Source organism: Chinchilla lanigera, unplaced genomic scaffold, assembly GCF_000276665.1.
Source record: "Chinchilla lanigera isolate Chin_1 unplaced genomic scaffold, ChiLan1.0 scaffold00008, whole genome shotgun sequence".
Taxonomy (NCBI): domain Eukaryota; kingdom Metazoa; phylum Chordata; class Mammalia; order Rodentia; family Chinchillidae; genus Chinchilla; species Chinchilla lanigera.
Window position 1 is genome coordinate 11942736 of NW_004955409.1, and position 11194 is coordinate 11953929.

The 11194-nt window shown below is 42.6% G+C and overlaps 1 protein-coding gene across 6 annotated transcripts in view; it reads left to right on the forward strand.

Annotated features, from left to right (window-relative positions):
- Nucleotides 1–3983, forward strand: part of Trim9 (tripartite motif containing 9) — a 109002-nt gene extending 105019 nt beyond the window's left edge. For all 6 annotated transcript variants that reach the window (XM_005376796.2, XM_005376798.2, XM_005376797.2 and 3 more), the window contains one exon: nucleotides 1930–3983. In XM_005376796.2, the coding sequence (XP_005376853.1) occupies nucleotides 1930–1992 (63 nt within the window). In that variant the 3' untranslated portion in view covers nucleotides 1993–3983. The remainder of the gene's footprint in view (nucleotides 1–1929) is intronic.
- Nucleotides 3984–11194: the final 7211 nt, after the last annotated feature.

An 11194-nucleotide genomic window follows, 5' to 3' on the forward strand; every position in this document is an offset into this window, starting at 1 on the left:
GGTTGCTGTTTCAAAGGCTGCTCCCGCGCGGTTAAATCAAACTCCCCGGAGGAAGCTGACCCTGTAAGTCCCAGAGCGAGACGGGGAGGAAGGGAGGCGAGAAGGGCACGATGTGGTGAAAGATGGCACCCAGCGTCCCCTTCCCTGTCTCTGCCCGGATTTGTTAACAGCCAATGGAGCGCCGGAAGCTGTTCTATTCGTTGTTTACTCTAGTTTCATTGCTAGGTAGAAATGAAAACCTGGATCCAAGTGACAGGAAAACAAATGAGAGGACTCACACAAAGCTCTCTGAGCACCTGAGAAGTAAAGAAGTAAGAGTGAGGTTTGGGGGCCTGCTCTGTCCTGCCGTGCAGCCTTGCTGGCTGTTGCAGGAATAGAAAACATAATGTCTGCCTGCAGGTTACTTTCCGATGACTTATTGTAGATATAAAGCAGCGAGTTCTTCCCATTCGTTCATGCATGCGTGCATGCCACAAATATCTATGGAATGCTTTTACTATGCCAGGCACAATTATAAGTATTGGTATACACCAGTGGGATAAAAAAAGTAGATTAAAAATCGTGCCTTCCCAGAGCTTACATTCTAGTTATAGGACACAGATATTAATGGTAAGGTGTGTTACAAAGTGAGGAGTGCATGGAAAAGTGACACAGGGTAAGCTAGGTGACCAGAAGGGCTGGGCTGGGGGAGGGCATTTGCAGTCTAAAATAGGACGGTCCACACAGGCTGGGTTTATTGCAGTCATAAGTGAGTGCTGCCTCAGGACAGTTGAGGAGGGCCTGGTGTGGAAACTTCCAGGCACAGGAAACAGCCTATGCAAAGCCTCTGTGGCCTGAGCGGGACTGGGATGGGCTGGGGCAGGGGTGGGGAGGAGAATCAGAACCAGGCAGCAGGGAGAGCTGTGCCCCGGAAGCCTGTTAGGACTCAGGATTTCAACACCCTCCTGAGCTGGGCCTGTCCACAACAGCCATGAACTGCATCCTGGGAAAGGCTGCCCTCAACCAGGACCTGAGAATCAAAACACTTTGCCCTTTCCAGAACCACAGCCTCCGAAACTATTTTTGAAACTCATTTTTGTTTATGACTATAAGCAGTAAAATTGGTTACAAACCAGTGACTCTTGCCCTTCTCTTTCCTGCAAGTAGATGGGTTTTCTGGGATGATGGAATCTTAATAATACAGAGTTTAGCCCCAACACTGGAAGAAAGCAAACCATACATTATCCCTACAAGTGAAGCTCTCAAAACCCTTAAAGTTTTTCGTATTTCCCTTCCAAAGACTGTCAGACTAGATGCTCTTTGGGGGTTTTCAGGAGGTTCTAATTATCTTTAGATGAGGCCTCAGGCTGGAGAAGACAGACAGGAGGGAAGAAAATAATAGTACTGAGTGAAATGATTCTAGTCTGGTCCGTGAAGCTGTCCTCTGAGATTTGAGGTTGAACAGAAATTGGTGAAATAATATAGACACCAATTTCTTCATAACTGGCATCTGATCACCCATGCACTCCCAGGAGGCAAGGTTTATCCTCACTTGGAATAACTAGTGGCTAGGAAATAGGGCAAGGGTTGTCTCTGTGAATCTGTTCTCCATCCATGGAGCTGATCTCCATCCAGTGGTCACTGCAGTGTCTCCAGCAATTTTTTTCCCTGCAAATCAGTGCCCGTGTCTTCAGCTGTAAGGCACAAGACCTCCCAGAATCCCTTAGAAGAGGCAGGTGGCGGAGAACTTAGCATCAAGAATCACCAGGGTGTGAAAGTCCAGCATGGTAGGCAGACTCTCCCCACAGCTAGAATTCTGCTAGAATATCTTTATTGTCAGCTAGAATAGAACTTTGAGAGAAGGGAGTAGCCCCCTTTTTGAATTGGGAGCACACCCACAGCACCCCGGCTCCCCGGCCAGGGAGCAGAACTCACAGTCTTGTCCCCTAGGTCACACTTCATACTGGGATCCCGGTCCCCGACTTCTACTCCAGCAGAGCATCAATAGCCTAAGGATGTTCTGTGGGGGCTCCAGCTGCCGGTTTCCTTGGACTGAGAGGGCGAGAGGAGGGAGCTCCAACCTGACGGGAGGTAGAGTCGGCAGGAGGAGCGAGAGGAGAGAACAGCTGGTCCTCGGCAGACTTCACACCCACAGCCCAGCCCGTTCCCTCCGGCCTCTCCACGCTGTCACGCCTCTGTTCACTTCCCCATCCATCGACTCTCACCAAGCAAGGACCTACACAGCCACATCACTTCCTTCCCACCCTCAGATTATGGTTTTATTTCACTTAATCTTTTTTGTTACGTGAGTTCATTCCTTTTCTGATCATGTTATTGGTGACTTACTGAACTGGCACTGCCAAGAATAAATTCTCCTGAGGTTTTCCTTAAGCTTTCCATCAAAGAGGTTGTAGGGGTAGGTAGGGGAAAAGGAGCTGAATTTGGAGCTTATAGATTCTCTTCTAGAAGGAATTGCCCTAGTACCTCTCACGCACTGTTAGCTCTGCAGAGCTGATCTTTGGGAGGTGAGCACAGTGACTCTAGAATTGACAGGTTTTACTCCCTATTGAAGCACAAATTATCAGCCACACGGGTTCTCAGCAGGGTAGGAGCCTTGAGAGGACCCCGTCAGTAAGTCAGGCCAGAATCCCTGGCCATTGTGTGAACTTGGAAAGACTCTACAGAAAGCCAAACCAGGAGATTTGATATTTGATTCATTTATTTAGTACAAATTTTTAACGGAGAACAATTAAAACGGGCACTATTCCAGATACAAGGACACTGTTCTAGACACTGTGGAAACATTAGGTAAACAGATGAGCATAGTCTCTGTCCTCCTGCAGCTTACAGCCCAGTAGGAGAACCAAGCAGAAATTAAACAATTACAGATAGTTATGAGGACCAGAAAAGAATTATGGAGGTCATACAGGCTCTTTGGCAACATCTTTGACATTTCCTAGAAGGACGCTAAAACGCACACATTCCGGCCATCGCACTGGAAATATACCAACTCATTGCCTTCTCAACTGCATTATTTTAATTATGGTCCTTACTGCCACTCGTCACAGAGCCCTTCTTTGGGAGAAACACGATCAGCATTCCTACTCATTAATGCAGCAGTGTACTAAGCCTTAAACATGGGTGGTTTAAAAAATGGTGACCCAAGGGCAGAGGACTCCTCAGTAATGGGAATCTGCAGTTGCAGCCCACAGTATATTCACACCCTCAGGACAAGCATGCTGCTCCGTGTGTCCTGTCTGTACCTGTTACAAATGAAAATCCGTCCTCTCTGCTGTCATTCACAGCCTGACTTTCCAGAGCAATTCTAAGAATGCTGGAAAACCGAAAGCCCTATGTCATTACTAGGTCTGAAAGAATAGTGCTTATTATTACTGAGTAATGCTTATTACTTAGAAACTTACCCTTCTCATTCTTCAGTCTCACATGAAGTTTTAGAAATTGTAGGATCTGAGCAGGGGAAAGTTCTAATTAGCTGTCTAAATATACTCTAGTGAACCAAGAAATTCCCCCATTTAAAAAAAAAAAATAAAGAAAACAAGAATAGCAAAGACACGGGAAGAGGTCGAATGGGAAAGCTAACAAAGTTTTAGCAAAAATGATAAATGTAAATAGCTAATTATTTACTTCTGTGCTTCCTTTATTTCAATTATTTCTGTCAGTTGTGACTTTTTTTTTAGCTAGAACCTAATTTATTGGATGGGTGCTATCCTGTTTATGTCCATCTCGGTCTCCCGTGGCTACAGAAACACTCTGTTGCTGGACAACACTAGTTTGATATTTGATTATGCTCCAATGAGACTCGATGGCTGGGCCGCTGTAGACTCATAGTTATTCTCATTCTCTAGAAAAGTTATCCTGCTAATTAGATTTCTAGTGACTTGTAACACGTAGTTTACACTGAATCGCAATTATAGATGTATACAGCTACTGTACTAGAAAAAAAAGGGTCATTTTCAGTGTGCCAATAAATGATTTTTATGAGAGAACAAAACGTCTCCATAGAATTTCTTAGTCTTTACCTATTTGGGGGAGACAATTATCCTTTGTCAGAGCAATACTTCTTCAGCAAAGTATGATGGGAAAGATCCCAGAGCTCTTGAAAGTTTACACTGTTCAAGGCACTTCCTCGAGAGCATAGCACTGCCCCCAGTTTTACAAAAACTCCTGAGCCTGAATCTGATGTGACTATCCACGGTCTGAGTGCTCCGGGGGTCTATATCCAAGAGCTGGAAATTCTGACCAGCCTTCCTCCACAAAAGCCTCAAACCTGTGCTGCAAAACAGTATGTATATACTGACTTTGCCAAACCTGGCTCCTGGAACATTTCTTTGAATAGCTAAACGTCACTCATCTCCTTCACATTATTATTAGCCTTATTCAGTGGACTGTCTCTGTTTTTTATTAAAAGAAAAACATTACTTAAAAGTAGATGATCTGGGTTGTAATCTCAAGTGGATCATGGCACAATGGCAGTAGCTGATTCAAAAAGAAAGTTTAATCCCAACATACACAGAGTAAACATTCTCATTCCAAAGAAGAATAATAGGAGAATAATAGAGACCAATGGGTCCAAAACAAGACCAAAACACAACAGGGAAAACATTAAATTCTGTAGCTCCATGTTCAGTACCCAGGGCAAAGATGTGAGCTCCAAAGAACTTGGGTGGCCCCACCCTTATGGCATTGCTAAGTGCAATACATATGGCCTCTCTCTTAGGCTGGATCCACTCAGTGAACACAGCCTTCTTCAGACATTTTGTGCTCCTGGATTCTCCAACTTCCTGTGGTTTCCACTGCACTTTTGCCTTTACTGTCACAGCTTCATGCACTGCTCTCCCCAGGACACACTGCCTCGCACTGCCGGCCTTCTTCTGAAATCTGCATGGAAGCCTCTCTGACCCCCACAACTCTTGCATTTTGCATGCCCATAAAACCAGCACCATGTAAATGATACCAGGGTGTGCTGCTGGAGAGGGCTCCAAGTGTCTGGATGGCTAAACTCTGGGAAACTCTTTTCTAGTTCGCCCTCAGTGAGCTGGCTCACTGGGGCTCTCTTTTCAAATGAAAGCTTTAGAGCTTTACTCCCATGATTCTGTGAAGGGAGAAGTCTCGCTGGTTCCTATAATGGCAAGGCATATGTTTCTATTGTCCTGATGCAAAATATTTGGCTACTTTGTAATGCCAATCTTTTCATCAACCAAAGTCTCCTCTGTTACAGCTTTACTGGGCCTTCCTTTCTGAAGAAACTGAAAATTTTTCAAATGAGCTTTTGCTCCAGATTTTTACTCAAAACCTGGCACTCTAAACCTTTCACTCTAAAAGCAGCAGGCAGTACCCATTCCAGAGCCTAAACATTGGGCTGCCTTTAAATTTTCTCCTCCAGATTACTTGTTCTACCACTTTTATTCAGTCTCCTACACAGTCTTAGGATGAGCAAAATGTAGCAAGTTTTCTACCAGAGCATAACACACATGGTCTGGAATCCAAATGCCAAGAGTACTTATTCCCAAATGAAACTCTTAAATCCAGTTTTTACCATTTTCCTTCCTATCAACATTCTGGTCTTCTGAGCTCCAACCAGAATCTCTCTTCAAATTCAACTTGCAGCATTCTAGGACTTCTCTAGCAGGCATCTCCAAACCTTTCCAAACTCCTCCCACAAACCAGTTCCAAAGGCTTCTAAACTCTGTGACCAGGTAGCATCATGGCAATGAGCATCCTTCTCTGGAACCAAAATCCATATTAGTCACTTTCTTTATCACTAATGTTCAATACCAACAAATTAAAAGAGGAGAGGTTTATTTATTTATTTTTTGTTTTTTTCCGTTACTGGGAATCAAACTCACGACCTCTTGCTTGCCAGGCAGGTGCTGTGCCACTGAGCTAAATCCCCAGCCCCTAGGAGGAGAGGTTCATTTGGGCTCATGTTTCTGTTCATGTTCAATAGGCTCCAATACAGAAACTCATGGTGGAAGGTTCGAGGAAAGCTGCTGAATTCATGGTGGCCAGGAATCAGAGAGAGGAAGGGAGGAGAGAGAAGGGAGGAGCCAGGGAGTGAGATATGCCCTTCCTTGTAACACTCCCAGTGATCTTCTCTCTGAGATCAAGTTATTTATAGTGCTCCATGGCTCAGTCCTCTCTCGGAAGCCCACTATGAGCACACAGGCTCCTGGGAGACATCTAGATATAAACCATAACCTTAAGGAAATCAACTTGATGGGAGAAAGCTTCACAAGTGTATAAATCCGTGGTTTTCACATCTGGCTAAAATTCTTTCATAGAGACAATATGTTCAGTATATAATTATATGCAGTGAAGGATATATTCCAAGATGCCTAGTGGGTGTTTGAAATGGCAGATAATGCCAAACTCTATAACTTTCTTTTCTGGCTTAACTAAGCACTTATCACACACCATGTCATAACTTTTTCAGTCTGAAGGGCAGCAACAAAACTAGTACAAATTTCTTCTTTGCAATGTCACAAATTGCAGATTCATTCCTACCTTAAATCTTACTAATCTAGCATGTTTATTTTTCTGTATTAAGTGGAGGATTTTTACCTTTTCACCTAAAGAAAGCACACTAGGGATTCTCTTTGGTATGTCTGAATTACCAACAACACTACTCATGCACTTTGGGGCCAATATTAAGTAAAATAAGGGACACCTGAGCACAAGCACTACTATACCTCAAGTCAGTGGATCTGACAATCAGCAGCTAAGTGCCTAATGAGTATGTAGCTTATACAGTGTGGATACACTGGACAAAGGGATGATTCACAACCCGGGCAGGAAGGAACAGGATGACACAAGATTTCTTTGTATTATTGAAAAGGGCGTGCAATTTGAAGCTTATTAATTGCTTTTTTGTGGAATTTTCCACTTTACATAGTTGGGCTATGGTTGACTGCAAGTATCTAAACACACAGAGAGCAAAAGTGTGGTAAGAGAGGACTGCCATATGCTCTGCACAGAAAAAAAAGCATATGGAGAAATAAAGCATATTATGTTGCTTTTTGTAGTAAAAGACTTATTAAATATAAACATCAATTCCTAAGTAGCCTCTGTGCTCTGCTCTACCACATGATCCTGAAGATTGTGAAGTACTAGATGTGACTGAAAAATATAGTGAATGTTTAAATTTTTAAATATTTATTATAGTAAAAGACATATTGCCATTAATCACCCTCAAAATACTACCCCTTCCTTCAAGCACACTGAGACCACCCTTTTTGCCACTTTCTGAAGCAGTTCTGGAAGTCCTCTTATGTGTGCCATTAGTTGTGCTGTCATGATGCCTAAATCAATTCAAAATGTTTACCTCTCATGGTCATTTTGATTTTGGAGAAAAACCAAAAGCCACACAGTGCCAGATCTAGTGCATGAAGTGGAAGAGGACACACTGTAAAGTTTTTAGGAGCCTGCCTTTCCACTGAATGGCACTCGGCAGCAGCATTCACCATTTTTGAACATGCTGCTGCTGTACTTTTGAATGCACATTATAATGGCATGAAAGAAGACTCCCAGAACTGCTTCAGAGAATGGCAAGAGTGGTAGGATCAGTGTGTTTGAAGGGAGAGAGAGTATTTTAAGGAGTAATGTCAGTGTGTCTTTTACTGTAACAATTTTTTATTTAAACATTCACTGTATATTTTGATCACACCTAGCACTATATAGTGACAGAGCACAGAATCCAGCAGTGACAGCACCCTGGCTCAAGTCTTGCCAACTGTGCATCCAAAATAACAAAAACTGACCCACAGTTGCCACATTTCTAAAGTGGAGATGATAAAAAGATTATTTTGAGGGTAAAACACTCAAAACAGTGCCTGGCAAATAACAAGTACTACCAAGCATGAGGTAGCATTAGCCTTTGAGCAATCTGTACATGATTAACAAATTTTAACTTAACCTTACCACCTTACCATCTTACCATCTCACTCTCTTACACAGTTTTGCTTTCTGTGCTTTTAGATACTTTCAGTCAATCACAATCCAAAAATATAAAGTGGAATTCCCAGAATAAGCAATCAATAAATTTTTCAGAGGCAGTGCTTTTCCTTGAAGGAACTTCATAAAATATGAAGAAATTTATTAAAGAAGAAATTTATTAAATTTCTTCTACACAAACTAATGGAGGAACGTAGCAAAGAAACTGAGAAAAAGCAGTGACTCATATGACACATGAAAAGCAATTTTAAGACAGCAATAATCACAGTGGCATGGGACTACTAAGATCAGCTACAGGACAATTCACAAAGAGAATTTTGTACATCTTGAACAGAAAAATCCCGAAGAAGATATGAAGGCTATTTTGAAATGCTGAAACTATTATTCAAAAACTGGTTCACTGGCAAGCAAAACCTATTATTAACTACATCACATTCTACACATTAAGGTGTTAAACATAAAATGCAGGTATTTACCTGATGTTTGGCAAGGAGGTTTGAGTCACTACCTAATATTTTATGTGAGGGCTTCTCGGCTTTCTAAAATTGCTCTCTAACTTCTGTTTTGCATTTTAAACCCCCCTTTTTATCCTTGCTCATAAATCATAACTATCTGTCTTCTTTAATGAACTGCACCCATCTTTATTCTATCGAAGCCCACTTCTAGCACCGAAGAGTTCCTGGATTTATTGATTTATTCTATGCCACTACTTAACAAACTACTTTTAAGGAAAAATGAAGGTATTAAATATGTACAACTCTCCATTCTGTTTCTAGACTGTTTCAACCTTAGCTAATGAGTTTATAATGAGCGAGTCCACAGCAAAAGAGGGTCCTGATTGTACCTGCTGTCATGCTGATTTGCACACTCATTTTCCTACTTGCCTGGTGGGTAGTGTGGCTGTCAGATGCTCAGTTTATCTAGGTGTGGTGGTGTACCCGATGTGTCAGCAGGAAGATGGCAAATATCTTCATCAGAGAGAAATCATTCGGCTTTTAACACTTCTAAGGTCCAGCTGAAACTCTACGCCACAAATTCCACATCTTCAAGATTTCAACTCAGGCTGAAAATTAAAGAAAGCAGTGCAATTTCCACCTCTGAAACACAGCTGCCGGTCGGTTGGTCTTCCACCAGTCCAACTGAGGGGAAATTTTCCTTGATCTCAGAGAATCCAAGCCTCAGGGACGGAGAGAAGGGAGTCCCAGTGGACCAAATGAAGCACTGAAGTCTGGCCCAGAGGATGTGGAGATGACATCAGGGGTCCAAAGGTAGCCCAGAGGGTACAGGGGTCGGCGCACCCAGTGAGGAGGAGATTTATGCTGACATCTCAAGGTGCTTTTTGTTTTGTTCCCCATTCCCCCCCAAGTAGAAGTCTCAAGTATCAGGCTTTATTCACCCTACGTGCCTTGCCAAGTCTCCCCGTGTAACCAAAGGAAAAAATAATCACCGGCCTCAGAGAGAAGAAACTTTCAAAGACACATTAGAGGCAAACAGCTGAAAAAAACCTGTCTAACCCAATATATTTTCTATGGGCTGAATCCACTATGGGCTAGAGTAACAATCAAAATTATCTCCTATTTTCTTACATCTCAGATGAAAAGTTTGTTTTTTCAACTTTATTTTTCATATTTAACATCTCTCCAATCAAGACACATCTTACAACGTATCTCTAAAGAAACCCGTCAGACACTGATAGAGCAGTGTTTCTCCAGCACCACTACCTAGAAACTCTGATGTCAGGCCACTGACTTACTTGGTCTGGGCTGCAGGCTGAGAATCTGCAATTTTATACATTCCCTGGGTGACTGTAACAGGCTTCTAGGCTAAGGGCCAGGATGTAAGGGACAAAGGATAACACACCCTCAAAGACAGTGGCCAGAGCCTATGTATTTGAAAAAATAGCAAGATAGGTGGGCCCTCATTTCCCTGGGCTGTCGCTTCTGTGGAGTCATTTGCACTGACACCAGGGAAACCTAAATCACCTCATAAGTAACGTTTAAAAGGTCTTTCAAAGAGGTTTGTTGTAATGCACCATAGAAAAGGTATACTGTACATGCACAAAATTAATGGTCATTCACTGGGAAGTACAACTGAAGGCAGTAAAACTGCCACATCTGAGCCAGGTGTGGTGCTCATGAGCTCAAGAGGTTGAGGCAAGAGGACAGCAAGTTCAAGGCCAGCCTGGAGTACACAGCAAGATGCTATATCAATTTCTTTTAATTTGCTATGTCATTTATATGTATGATATGCAATCAATATGTGATAATGTGTACTAGAACAGTTGCCTCTACGAGTGATTTGGACCTATTAGTATCTCTGATGCTCCAAAACAGTTTAAAGAATACTTTTGGTGTGTGTGTGTTATTTTCCTTTTGACTATTTTGTTTGTACTATTGCTGTTAACTAAATTCTAAGTAACTGGAGGTAAAAAGCTTCCCTGGGAAGTATCTGGAAGTTTTTGACAGGTTTGGACATTTGAATGATTTCCACAGACAACACTCTGTTCCTTTCAAGTACTGAGGGCACTACTAGGCACTAAACACTGTTGGAACTGCGGAGCTTTCTGGGTAGATGCTTCAGCAGAACTCCTCCCTTCCCCAATTTTTTCCTGTTTCTTTTTTTTTTTTTTTTGGCAGGGGGGTTGGTGGTACTGGGAATTGAACCCAAGGCATGCAGAGCTAATTCCTTGGCCACTGTTCTTAATTTCATTTTGAGACATGGTTTCACTAATCTGCAAAATCAGGCCTAGAATTTGTGATCTGTCTGCTTCATTCTCCAGAGTAGCTGGGATTACAGGCATGAGCCACCACGCCTATACATTTCTCTAATCTGTTAACAACCCCCCCTTTCACATGGTACCTAAGAGGCCCTGTGACCTCCTTTCAGTTCATTCATTCATAACAGACTGGTTAAAAAGTAATGTCTGCCTGGCAAGACAATGCGACTGCCACCCTGGAGGGAAGGCCGAGTTCTGTGAGAGGAGGGAGAGCAGTGCTGTTCCTGGGAGAGAGAGTGATGCTGGGGAGCAAAATGGGTCAGGAAGCCCTTTCCACACCTTTTCCTAAAAATCCCTCTTCTAAAATGGAAATCCGCAAACCTGCAAACCTAGGGTGTATCAGGTTCCTTATCTCAGCTCTGGAAATCTCCTCAGATTCTGCCTGGTGACACTCAGATTAGTTCCAAGTGTCTCAGGTAGTGAAGACAGATTATATCTATGGAGTGTTTGAATGAATGAATGAATGAA